The sequence below is a fragment of the Electrophorus electricus genome, chromosome 2 (assembly GCF_041902795.1).
Source record: "Electrophorus electricus isolate QZ-2024a chromosome 2, ASM4190279v1, whole genome shotgun sequence".
Lineage (NCBI taxonomy): Eukaryota > Metazoa > Chordata > Actinopteri > Gymnotiformes > Gymnotidae > Electrophorus > Electrophorus electricus.
Window position 1 is genome coordinate 30,599,690 of NC_137498.1, and position 12,857 is coordinate 30,612,546.

Consider the following 12,857-nt stretch of genomic DNA (forward strand, 5'->3'; position numbering starts at 1 on the left):
AAATAAAGCTGTTACAATAAAGGACTTCTGATTGTACAACTAAACCATTACTGAAAATAAACTTGGCAACCCTCCTTGTTATCGATTTAAAATTGACACGTGACTCGTTTGCCCTGCCTCTTGTTCCGTGACGGTGACGCATTTTCCCTTCTTCCAATGAGCGACGAGTTTCTTCCATGCGTGTATTGTTTAAACTGCCCAAAGCAAGCAGCGTACTGAGTGAGGAAACTTCCACAGGGAGCGATGGCGGCGGTGGTTTCAGTTAGAGCTGCCAGAGACGACGAGTCCTGTGTTGGTGCCCGTCCATTCCACGAACACTGTGAGCAAATTAAATCGCAGAACTGCATTGCCGAAGAGTACAAAGATCCCGAGGTAGAGCACCATGATGAAGGTTCGTCCAGGGGGAACGATCAATCTCGACGGGTTGACGATGAATTGACACCCCTCAGTCCCGAAGAAATTGCCAGTCGTTTGGAACGAACTCGACGAGAGTTTTACAATCGCCGCAAAATCATTATTAAGAACCTTCCCGTCGATGTTACTAATCAGGCAAGTATCCGGACGATACGTTTTAGTTGTTTAGTTCTTTATTTTTCAGTGTCTAGCTAGCAGGCGAACGGGTTGTGGATGACAAACTTTTTAGGGGCACTTCACTAAACTATCAAGCTGCGTTAGCTAGCATTGATGTAAGTTAAGCTAAGGCTAGCTAAGTGACGGAGTGTGTCGTCGCATTCGCTTTAACTTGGCTATCAAAAATTGAGACTTGAGAGAGCTCAAAATCACAGCTATCACAAAAACGCCTGTCCTTTTATCTGGAAGAGTCGCCCTCGTGTGAAACTAGCGTTAATGTGAACGCTGGCTAATTAGTGTTTGCTATCTTAGTCTGTAGCATGTTAACCTAGCCATCTACCGGTCCTCTTGTGCCAGTTTAGACGTATAAATTGGTTGTCCCACCTGTCTTTCACTGGTTGGACAAATCCGTCCATCAGCTAATTTCGCTGAGCGTGTCTGGTATTTCTGTAAAAACACTGACTATCGTTTGGGACACTTCTAAACTTATTTGAGGTGCAAAGGTTGAGGTTTTTAACGCTAGCTAACCAAAATGTGCTATCCAAGCTAGTTAGCTCACACTCTAACGCCGTCCATCGAGCTGTCGTGCTCATGGCTTGAGCATGTCGACGCTTTACTCTGGATAAAGACTTGCTTATTACCTATTTATGCGTTGTTGTTTTTTTTAAGCTTCCTAGCTAGCTAGGTTGGTACTTATGCAATTCTTTGCTCTTGATCAGCTCAGTAAATGTTAAACAAAAATAAGCAGAAAATCTCTCTCTAACCTTCACTAAAACTATTGGGGAAGATGTTGCGCATAGCATTTAGTCAATATATTAACCTTATGACTTACACAAGCCAGAAATCGGGAAAATCTTGATTTGTGAATCATGCTTCTGGTATTCTGGAGACATTTTGGTTGTTGGGGACGGAAAAGGGACCTGTGAGAATTGCGAAATCGCTTTAACAAAACGAATGTTCAGCTACGCCAAAAGAGCGTGCTCGATTTGGTATTATGGTAACGCGTAGGAAGCGTTTAACCTGGTATTTATCCCCCAGCAAATGTTTTAATCTTTACCCTTTAGTCTTTTAACGCCCCCATAACGTTCCCCGTGCTTGTAGCTAGCTTTTTTTTTTTTTTTTTTTTTTTTTTTTTAAGCACTGTCTAGCATTTTCATAGTGTTTGTACCTGTTGTTCTAACAGTCCATTTTGCACACCCCTTCAGTGTAGCACCATTACATAAGCTAAAGAAAAACCTTTGCCACTGAAATTATTTGAACTCGAACCTATTGGAAAATTCTTTGGACTAATCTGTTTTCTGTCTCTAGGAAGTGCACGAGTTGTTGAGCAGCTATGATCTGAAGTACTGCTTTGTTGACAAATACAAAGGAACAGGTATGTCCTTTCCTTCTCGTGGCCTGTATTATAGAGTAGCAAAATCACTTACTCTTGCATTCATGGAGACGCCATGTCCTTAACTGAATCGATCTGACTGTTCAGCTGCACTGATCCTCTGGCTGCAGCTCATCACACTGCCTTTGAAATGACTTGTATTCAAAATCATTTGAAGTGGTGTTTAACACTGAGTAATTTGTTGGGTTATATGGCAAGCTATAGAAGACACATATAAATGCATACAAGATCCACAGCACATGTGCTTGTGGTCTTATGAAAAGCTATTACTCAAGACTAGACTGGCAGCTACTGCTGTGATCTGTGCCATCTGGGTTAAAGCTTTTTGTACACTGAGCCATTAAGATATAGTTTCATTATTGAATTTCATGAGGCATCGTACCAGTTTTTTTTCACCAGTGTATCTATGCTCAGTGGACACTTTAAGGTTCACCAATATATGTGCTGTTTGTAGGTCTGCAATTGCACACAGCAGTGAGCACCACTAGTCATGCTCTACTCCATTCATCCATAGCTAATTTCTGCCTTTTGGACCACTGCGGACCACATGCTCTTCAGATGAGCCTTTCTACTGACACGATTGTGATTGGAGCTTTTGCTGGGAATTTCTACATGCAGTAGTGCCACTACCGACTTAATCTGTCGTTATCCTTTTAATAGTCAGCCCGTAATCAGCTGTCCTCTGGTGACCAGCTGTTGATGAAGGCCTCGGGCTTATTACAAAGACAAATGAAGTAGCTTTCAAAATTTAATCAAATTCTGTCACTACTAAGACATTGCTCTTGAACTGCCAACCACTCTCTCAATTCATTTCACAAGTCATTATTGAGCAAAGCTTTATACCCTATACCTCCATTTTGTGTGTGTGTGTGTGTGTGTGTGTGTGTAGCCTTTGTCACGTTGCTGAATGGCGACCAGGCCCAGCGGGTCATCGGCCAGTTCCACGGGCACATCCTGCGTGGCCGTGACCTCTTTGTGCAGCTGCAGCCGACGGACGCACTGCTGTGCGTGGCCAATCTGCCCGGCGCCTTCACGCAGCAGCAGTTTGAGGAGCTGGTGCGCCCCTTCGGCAACCTTGAGCGATGTTTCCTGATTCATAGTACCACCACGGGCCACTCTAAGGGTTATGGCTTTGTGGAGTTCATGAAGAAGGACTCTGCGGCACGTGCCAAGTCAGAGCTCCTGGGCAAGCGTCTGGGATCAAGAACGCTCTATGTTCACTGGACTGAGGTGGGCTCACTCACCTTCCCCATGCTGCATTCTCGCTGCCTGTGCATGGACCGCCTCCCACCGGGCATACTCCACGTCCAGGACCTCCGCCATGCCCTGCCTGATACACCTGTCCCTGTCTTCTGTCAGGTGGGAGCACCTTCATGCACAACGGCCTTCACAAACTTGTCTCAAGCTTTTTGGGGGTTTTTTTTGTCTGCCTTTGTACGTCGTGTCCAGTATCTATCTGAAGTCAGTTCCCACTAGTGTGTTCTGGACTAATGGCAAAATATGAATCAAAATTCCAGCAGTAGGATATTCTATTGCTGCCTTATTGATTAGCCACTCGATAGAAGTGCAAACAAAATACCCCTGAAGGGAAAGTGCTGCTTCATATGTTTATTTATTTGGGAGGTGTCTGTTGCGACCTTGTGGCTTGATTCCTACTGATTTCACACCGTGAAATGCATTATTTTATCGCTTGCCGAGAGCTGTCTGAGTAACAAACGGACCACAACAGTTTGACGTTCAGCCACAAAAACCATGACTCTGATGGAAAGACAGGCTAGAGTGACTGCACTCAGTGTGTAGAATGCAAAAAGGTGCTTTGTTCTGTGTACAATTCACTAACTTTTTAAAATGCATATAATACCTTGTACTGCGTGTGCACCATACAAAGGTTGCTCATTAAAGCCGATGTGTTGGAGACTAGAGAAGATTATACTTGGTGAGGTTTTTGTTTGCAACCAATAGACATGATGCAGACTAGAGAGGGGGAATTGGGGCGATTGTGCGCTTGATCTGTAGTAGTGGGGCAGCTTGTCTACCTTAAATCACAACGTCTGTGTGTTGCTAACTGTACAGCTTTGCTCTGAGGTGTTGGGGGTGATTCTTTTTGTCTTTAAAGATTCTGGCACACACTATACTTGGATTTTAAGTGTTTTATTAGCCTATTACATGGAGGATGGGCCCAACTCTATGAAGTGTTCAAATACTAATCAAGTCACTCTGTAAGGCTTTAGTGACCTGTGCTCAATTTGATTGCTTACTGTTTTCCTTTATGGAGCACCATAACACAAAGGCATGTACACCAATAAAATATCGAATTAGTTCCAGTCCCTTATTCATTAGAATCCTTCTGTGTCAGAAAGGATGGAATAAATTAAGTGCTTTTTTTTTTTTGTAGGAACAATTTGAATGGAGTTTGAGTGCTGTGGATCACAGTTTGTAATTAAAGCATGGCTGCATTAAAATTCACTTCCTAACTTCATAAATTCGGATTACAATCTTGAAAGCATTTTCACTGGCAAGTAATTACCACCAATTTAATTTAGCCCTGCCTAGGGCTCACCCTGAACTTAATGCACAGATGTGCAATCACTTCTACCAGTCCAGTCATCTTATGGTGGTTTCCCCCCCAGCAAAAAATTGTCCAGTTGGTCAAGCAAGGGGAAGTTTACTGTCCCAAACCAAATTTTTACTGACTCTAATGATTTTTTTTGTATTAAGTGTTATTCACACACACAAATAAGCACACAAGACGATATATTTTTAGTTAAGGTTATTTATTTGTACACTTGTTGTAAGTTCTTGCAATGTATTTTGCTTATTTCACAACAAAAAGAAAGAGTGAAAAGACTTCATAAGAACAAAGTTCACCTTTAAATGAGTCTCCGTTTTAAGTCACATCTTAACATTGAAGGTGTTCATGTGGATAGTTGGTGAAATGTTTCTCTTAACTGCATGTCTAATTTGGTGTCGTCTTCACTGTTCGTTGACCTATGCGTCCAGCAGTTTGGACTTGATTGTGGCTTTTTCGCTGCTATACACACATGGTGACAGATTTGACACTCGCGTGACTGTTTTCTAAAATTTGTAGTTCTGACGTTAGAGCCACTTATCTGCCTTGTTGGGATATTCTCTAAACTTTGCAAAACATGTCAGGTACAGAGTGGTCAAACTCGACCCATTAAAGTTAACTTTTCCATAAAAGAATGAAGCTGTAGTCTTTGCTTCATATTTGATATGCTGACATTTTCCTGCATGCCTTACTGTTTTCATTTGTTAACAGATCATTGGTTTTTGACATGCAAATGACTAAGGCCATATTTATGTAACATGGTGCCCCCGACTCCACCATGAACTGGCCAAACTGGGCAAGTGATGCTACTCTCCCGACTTGGTCTGGTCATTCTGGCAATCGTTATTGCTGAACCATCCCCTTCACCTGGCCTAGCAGTTAGGCCTCCAATTCAGCCATATGCTGAGGCATACATGCAGGCGATTTGTATCTGAGAAAGTTTAGTCTTTTATTGTGTCTGTCTAAACTGTGTTCATTTTGGGGAGGTAGTACTCTTGACTGTTTGCCTTGTTTGTTGTGGTGTGTGTGTTTTGTTTTCTCCAGCTTGCTCAGGGACAGGATAGTAGCTTCCGGCAGTTTGCTGTGCTGGAGTACCCCACACCAGAGATGGCCGAGGAGGTGCAGCGGGTTACTGATGGGAAGGTTGTTGGTGGCACCCACATTCGAGTGTCATTCTGTGCCCCAGGACCACCAGGCAGGAGCATGCTGGCAGCTCTCATTGCTGCACAGACTATGGTACCGTCCAATCTGCCCACAGAGCCCTTTAATGCCCAAGCTCCTGAAGCTGTAGCATTTCTGTCCTTTTAATATCTCCCTTCTCTCTTGATTTCCCCCACCCCCCCACCCCATATCTCGCCTGTCTCTCTCAGGCTTTGAACAGGGGAAAGGGTCTCCTCCCTGAACCCAGTGCCCTGCAGATCCTGTCTGGCCTAAGTAACCCAGCCACTTTGAAGATGTTGCTGGCGTCACTCAACCATGGACACAAACAAGGTAGCTTTGACCTGTGTGCCCCCCAAACAGCCCCCTGTGACATTAACACCTCCCATTTTGAACCAGTGGACTGGTTTGTGTGTGCAGGTTTGCTTGGAGCAGCCCCAGCAATGCCACTTCTGGCTAATCCTGCCCTCTCTGCAGCTCTGGTGCAATTGTTGCTTCAGAACCAAGTCCAGCAGGTATATGCAGACTCTGCTTCTTTCTCATGTCCTGCCCCTCCCACCTGCCCTGTCCATTAATGAGCTCTCCCATTCCATGCATCACTGATCTTTTGACATGTACTTCATAGCCTTCAGTCTCTACTTCTCCCTTCCTAGCAAGTCCTTCTAGGAAATGCTCTTTGGCTTTCTGCAGGGCTGTCTGCTGCCTTGTGAGTGGTGCTTCTGTGTCAGGGTGTGGTGTGCTGTGCTATGTAGAGGAAGTGTCAGGATAGGGCTGGGTCCTGTCAGAGACATTGCCAAGGAACGCTCTTGTACAATGTGTCCCTCCAATAGTTGCTGGATGGTAAATGGGATGTCGTCTTTTTTGAAGATTGACGTGAGCGAAATATTATTAGCACGCCTGTCTTGAGCTCTTGGCAGATCCTTCAGCCAGTATAAGTGACAAGTCCAAGCTCTCTCCTGCTTTGTGTGTGGCTAAGCAGTCATAGGCACCAGCAGCTCATTTTGAATAACCTGAAAAGGTTTCAATTACATCAGTGTCTCATTAACCTGCATTCACTAAGCCTCTGATTACACGTGTACATGAACTCTGCTGTAGTGCAGCTTTCACTCCTCATGTTTTCACCTATGCTGGTTTGCAGTGTTCAAGCTGATGTGGTTTGTCTTTGGCAGGCTGGACTGTTGGGCGAGAACCCCCTGGCCAGTCTTCCCCTACAGCCGGGCATTGGCATGTTGGCTGATCTACCTCACGCCACAACAAATGTGCTGGCCCAAGGTATATACAAGGCCTGGGATGAGGCACCTCCTGTAGCTCACCTGGTAGAGTAGGTAGAACAAAGTGCTAGTAACACCATGGTCATTAGTTCGATACCCAGGAAGAACGGTCATGGTGATGAATACATAAGTTCCTCTGGAGAAAGCCGGCTGTCCAATGCAGTACATGTTGTTGTATTTGAAAAAATTCACTCACTTCTGATGTTTGTGGTGACATCTCTCCGATCCAGGTGCCGTGGCCTCAGGTCTTGCTCTGCCATCAGAGCCGTTGGGCCTAATGAAGCCACCTCCTCTGGGCCGGCCACTAGCGCGGGAGCCACAGTCCCCAGCCAGGCCTGTAGGCTACCCCCAGAACCCCTCCCCTGCACCCCAGGCGATGAGCATGCCTCTCCTGGGCAGTGTGCTCAGCCCAGATGGGCCCACTCTGCCAGCGGTGAGGCTTCCATCAAGTAACTTCCTTTATATCTGAGTCGATGTTAAAGCACACACCTGAGCAACACTATAAAACTTCCAATGTATTGTATACCATGCTGCTGTTACTGTTAAGAACCCTCATCAAAGCATACATGTAAAAGTCTAGTATTATAAGTGAATCAAGGTCACTGTGGCTTTAGTTGTATTTATAAGTAAAAAGTTCAGACTGCTGTAATGGGGGGGGGGGGTCTTTTTATCTTGAAGGAAACCTACGTGGTAGTGTTAAGGTGTTAAGATCTCCATGTCGTGTTAAACTGAAATGTAAAAAATAAGTGCAAACCTAAAGTGAGTGAATATAATATATTAACACAGCAGGAAAAAAGTTCAGTATTACATTGATTTACACTTGTTGCCATGATTACGAAGTCATGCAGTGAAATGTTAGATATGCAATTATAGAACCCAGGGCTGCGATTCTGGGGCTACTTCCTGCCTCCTGTATTCATTAAGGTTTTACTCGTTGGCAGTTTACTTTTTTTTTTTTTTTTGTCAGCAGTTGGCATGCAATTCATGTATTGCTCTTTGCCCACCCCAGGTGTCCATATTGGGAGATCCATCCAATGACATCGGAGTGTCCCAGAACCCTTTTCTGAACGCACCCAGTATATTCCCGTCCTCAGGTGGGCCTCCTGCTTCTTTACGTGTGCTGTCACATCCCGCTCTTCCTTGTCATCACACGTCCTAACATGCCCTGTGCTCCTGTAGCAGCCAACTCTAGGGCTCACCCATACAGGAAGAGGCCAACTACACTGGCTGGCACATCTAACTTGCGCCCAAGCCAGAATGTCCACTCCATCTACGGTCTGCGCCGCCAGGATTCCTATGAGTTCCCATCACTGCGCCAGGTCAGTGGTTATATGTAGCATTTAATCTCCTCCATTTCAGTATGTGTGCTGGTAAACCGGTTCCTACTGATCTGGGACCTGTTTACAGGACTCACACTCTCACCTGTATGAGCAGCAGGAGTCTATAGGCTGGGAGCCCCACGCCATCAAGAGAGTACAGGTATGGTGCACAAGCATGGTGGCCTCCCAGAACATTTAATGAACAGATTTGACTGATTTTTACCTGAACATATTTAATTGATTACAGTTGAGTCCAGTGAATCCATTTGCCATGACATTAGTGAACATTTGTATGCACAATGCTAAATATTAATGGCTGCAATTATGGGCGGGGGGCTGCATCACAATTGACTCTATTCTTTAGATCTTTGGGTCCTTTATTTTTTGACTGATGGCTGACGCTTTTCATAAGCTTAGCTTATCTGTCCTCCTGACTACATTTTCTGTTGTGCTCCAGAGAATCTGAATCGTACCACATAGCTGTTCGGTCTATAATCCAAACACTTGTGGCTTATATTCAAAGTCAGTATTTTGGTCTTAAATCTATAACCATAGTTGGAAAAAAAACTATTTGTGTATTTTTTTGGTGTTTGTATATTCTAATTGTTGTGTAAAAGGAGTAAGTATACTCAGCATTTTAACAGCCTAAGAATAGGAGTGTTGGATGTGTTTGTATATGCTGGACTCATCTAGCCTTGTATAGTTACTGCAGACAATTGGTTACATGGCCTGCTTTTAAGGAAGGACTGCCACCCACAATGCATATCATTTTAATTATTTTGCATTGCCTTGCTAGGTTTACGTCCCCCCCCCCCCTTATTCTTCCCTTGTCAGGGACGATGTACAAAATGTTAATCTCAGATGGAGCAGAGTTGGCTGGCTAGCTTGTTTCCAAGCTATGTGATGTTCTTGGGCTTGTTTGTCTTGTATCACCCATCTGTCACACATAGTAAAATATTCAGTTCAAAATTTCCATATACACTATTAATGAGTATTAACAAATTTTTATAAATGAGCAATAGCAAATACAAAAGTTAGATGTAGCATTAAGAAATACTTTAGTCTTTGAGCTTAAGGAATACTAACTTGGTGCATGTGTGTTGGTCTGCAGCATGCTGGACTCTCGGGCTTCGTGGATCGAGCGCCTCCTTTCCCCTCCCCCCCTAGTCCTCCTGGCTCCTCCTACTTAAGCTTCGGTGCACCCGGAAGCCTGCCGCTGACACGGCTGAACAAGGTGCTGTCCTCCTGTGCATTGATACCCCTCCTTCCCCTTCAGTATTACAGTATGCTATGGCTATTTTAAAACCAGCACAGTCTTCTGAAGAGTTGTTCTGGATGATTGATGTTGTCTTTCAATTTTTACCTTGAGTGAGCAGTGCTTTTAATGACCCTCACATTTCTTTTCTCCTTACTCCTTTCTCCATACAAGACCCTCTTGTGTGAGTCATTAAACTGGCTTTTAGCCCAAGGGTATAACTTTGGCTATTGCTATTTTTAGTTGGTTAGGGTAGGTTGGCTTGATGTGCCATATGCAAGCTCATCTGTGTGTTTACTGGGCAGAGTTGAGTTAGTTTTGTGTGGATGGTTAAATGGTTACTCATCTCATTGGCCAGGCTGTGGGAACACCTCCTGGGACTCGCACCAGTCTCTTCTCTGCTGCCCCTGGCACTGGGCGCAAGGTACGCATTTTTCCCCTGCACACCCCGCTAATGCTAACAACTGTAAAACACATTTGTTTTTGCTCTCCCTCACGCTCACCTGCTTTTTGCCACAGACTCCTGTGGGTGGGCAGAAGCGTCTTTTCTCTCGTCTGATCCCATCTCCGGAGCCCAGTCCTGAGGGCGGCTACGTGGGTCAGCATTCTCAGGGCCTCGGGGGACACTATGCCGACTCCTACCTGAAGCGCAAGCGCATCTTTTAACTGCCACATGGTGGCGCTTTTGCAAAATCTCTCTGCCATCCTGCAGAAAGAGGCCAGGGCTGGGCATCTAGCAGTGGGGACAGTAACTTGCTGACCTGGCTGGGAGGTCAGCAGGGTCACCCCAGGGTGGGAGGGCAGTCCTGGAGCTCAGCCTACCTTACAAAAGCCAGCCATTGGAAGTTTTGCTTGTGCATATGACTTCAGTTTATATGTAAATTATTTCTCCCTTTTTAATTGTACTTTTTCCTTTTAATTTGCATTTTATTTATTTTAGTTTATTTTCTCTCTTTCATTTACTGGAGACGCTAAGACAGCAGTTACCTCACAAGGGAGAAGAACCCCCTTCCACTGGTGGGATTATATAATATATATTTTTTTATTTTTTTTATTTATTTATTTTTTTTTAAATGGTTTCTGTGTAACGCTACAGTTTAACGCTCATGAGTCCAATCTCTTGAGGATCAGTCTCCACTCAGCACATGTATATCAATCCTGGGTTCGCCTGTGATGTTCGTAGGTCTCTGGCTGTAACAGAGTGGCCCCTCCCCACCACCCTGCCTGTATTACTTTTTTCTTTTTTTTTTTTCTCCTGCTCAGCATCACATTTGGGTGTGTTGATCTGCCTTGGTCTTCCCCCCCCCCCCCACCCTCCACTCCACTTTCCTCCATCACGTGGCCTGCTTTCCTGCACTGAATGTTGTGTGCTGCACTTGGATAACATATTACTTATCTTCCTAACCTCCGTCAGGTCTTTTTCCATGTGCTCGACGGGTGCCTACTCTTCCCCCTTCCCTTTATCTTGTGTTCAGTCTGCAGTTTTGCTGTTGCAAAGTGCTTAGGTGGAGTCTGGGTGGAGATGTTCAGGGAACTGTCACCAGGCCTGCAATCTGTCCCTTTTTGTTCCTTGCACAGCATCTTCCCCCCCCCCCCCCCCCCCCCCGTGTGTGTGTGTGGTTTTGTTTTTTGGGCGGGGGGGTGTTTGGTGGGGTTTGTTGTGTGGGTTTTTTATAAATATATAAACACACACAACTCTTGCCCCCCCCAACATAAATATCTACTAGGTGCCATTCCCCTAAAAACCAGCAGAGGGAGATGAAGGGGAGGTGCTCTCTCGTGGCTGCAGTTTTCTTTACAACTTGAACATTTGAGGCTCCTGACCAGGCTGGACCAATGCCCAAACATGGTGGGTGGGGGCGGCAGGGGTGTATTACACTGATTTAAATCTAACTGTGACAACTCCTTTGCCATCCGTTTTCTGCAGGCCTGGAGCTGTTGCTGACTGATTATGATTGGCATATGATTGAGTGGGTACTGGATGTGTGACATAATTAATCTGGTTGACATTTTGATTGTGATAACTCAATACCTCTGGCATATGCTGCAGCTCACAGTGGAAGCTACAGTCTCTCTTGTGCCAAATTTGGAAGTTTGTTGCAATTGTCTCTGCCGAATCTGAGCCTGAACTATTTAACATCAATTTAGTTGCTGTGTACATACTTAAGCTTGATTGATACTTTAGAGTCCTGTTCTTGTTTCTTTTCCTCCTTCTAGTCTATAATGAGATGGGGTGGGGGTATGTGTGAGTAAGAGATTGTGCAGTGCAGCATCTGTCTTGTACCAAATGAGTTCACACATGTATGAACCAAGAGGAGCTGCTATGTACAAATGACTTACAAAGACTTCATTTTCCATTGATTGACTGCTCAACAAGCGCTTTATTCAATTGTATAGATATGCTGCATTTTTTGTGACTTGTATGAGCAAGTAAATATTATTTAAGTTCATCCAAATCTCCTTGTGCATTTATTAAAGTCCAGAAGCATACTGACAACTATTACTGACTGGAGGCCAATGTGGTTGGTCCCATGCTTCAGATCACAGGTCCTATTCTGTGTTTGAGTATACATGCTGCTCACAGGTGAGATTCCTCTGGGGATTATACTGAGCAGGGTGTCTGTGGGGATGCTTTATGAAATTTTTAGTCTGAGTTAGTTTGTCGTCATCTGTTTTGTACAGGAATTGTACCTGATTCATTAGATAACATGCATGCTTGTAATCCTTAAAAAGCTCTCTTCACTATTCCTAAATCTCTTCTCAAATTCATTTGGAGATTTCACTGCCCTCTTCAGCATCAATTACATTTCCTCATTCAGCTGTATTGGTTGAAGCCATGTGACTGTCCTCATGCATTAATGAAACCAGTAGACAGACACAAGGGGAGATTTGCCTTCCAATTGGTCTTTTAAAAATGATAGTTTAATAGCAAATAAGGCTGTTTTGCTGTGGTGCAGAACAAAAGGGTTTCTTTCAGTACACCTGAACTGTTGGTGCCAAAGGTTAAAATTTCCACTCCCCACCCCCCACTATAATATTGAATCTACTCAAAGTGGAAAATAAATGTCAATGCAAGTTCAGCAAGGGAACACTGCTGAGAACCTACATTGGCCATCTAAAGCAGTGGGCTAGTGGAAGAGGTGGAGGGGAAGCTATTGACTTTCATTTGGTAATGAGAGAAGCAAAATGTCAGCTTTATTTGAGAGATGTTCCCTTTGGTTTAGCTCTCAACGGGTGGGTGGCTGGTGCTGTTCTGCAGTATGGATGGGTGTCTAAACAAACGATTGTTGCAGGAATGGTGTTCATTGGCTGTGACTGACTT

General features: G+C 44.4%; 1 protein-coding gene across 4 annotated transcripts; it reads left to right on the forward strand.

The window, feature by feature from the left end:
• The first annotated feature begins 197 nt into the window (after positions 1 to 197).
• Positions 198 to 11,985, forward strand: raver1 (ribonucleoprotein, PTB-binding 1). Of its 4 annotated transcripts, none has more exons than XM_081698424.1 (14): positions 198 to 553; positions 1,883 to 1,945; positions 2,853 to 3,322; positions 5,577 to 5,768; positions 5,903 to 6,023; positions 6,111 to 6,205; positions 6,860 to 6,962; positions 7,192 to 7,394; positions 7,971 to 8,055; positions 8,141 to 8,280; positions 8,369 to 8,440; positions 9,392 to 9,514; positions 9,894 to 9,959; positions 10,055 to 11,985. In XM_081698424.1, exons 1-14 carry the CDS (start codon positions 244 to 246, stop codon positions 10,199 to 10,201), a joined length of 2,190 nt encoding a protein of 729 aa, XP_081554550.1. In that variant the 5' UTR covers positions 198 to 243; the 3' UTR covers positions 10,202 to 11,985. The 4 variants fall into 4 exon arrangements, with proteins under 4 accessions (XP_081554550.1, XP_081554551.1, XP_081554553.1 ...); XM_081698425.1 differs by having other exon boundaries at positions 8,144 to 8,280; XM_081698427.1 differs by lacking the exon at positions 9,392 to 9,514.
• Positions 11,986 to 12,857: the final 872 nt, after the last annotated feature.

Coding starts and splice junctions, on each gene's coding strand:
- raver1 (XM_081698424.1), top strand. CDS start 244: ATGGCGGCGGTGGTTTCAGTTAGAGCTGCCAGAGACGACGAGTCCTGT. Junction 554..1,882: donor CGATGTTACTAATCAGGCAA/GTATCCGGACGA, acceptor GTCTCTAGGAAG/TGCACGAGTTGTTGAGCAGC. Junction 9,515..9,893: donor CGCTGACACGGCTGAACAAG/GTGCTGTCCTCC, acceptor CTCATTGGCCAG/GCTGTGGGAACACCTCCTGG.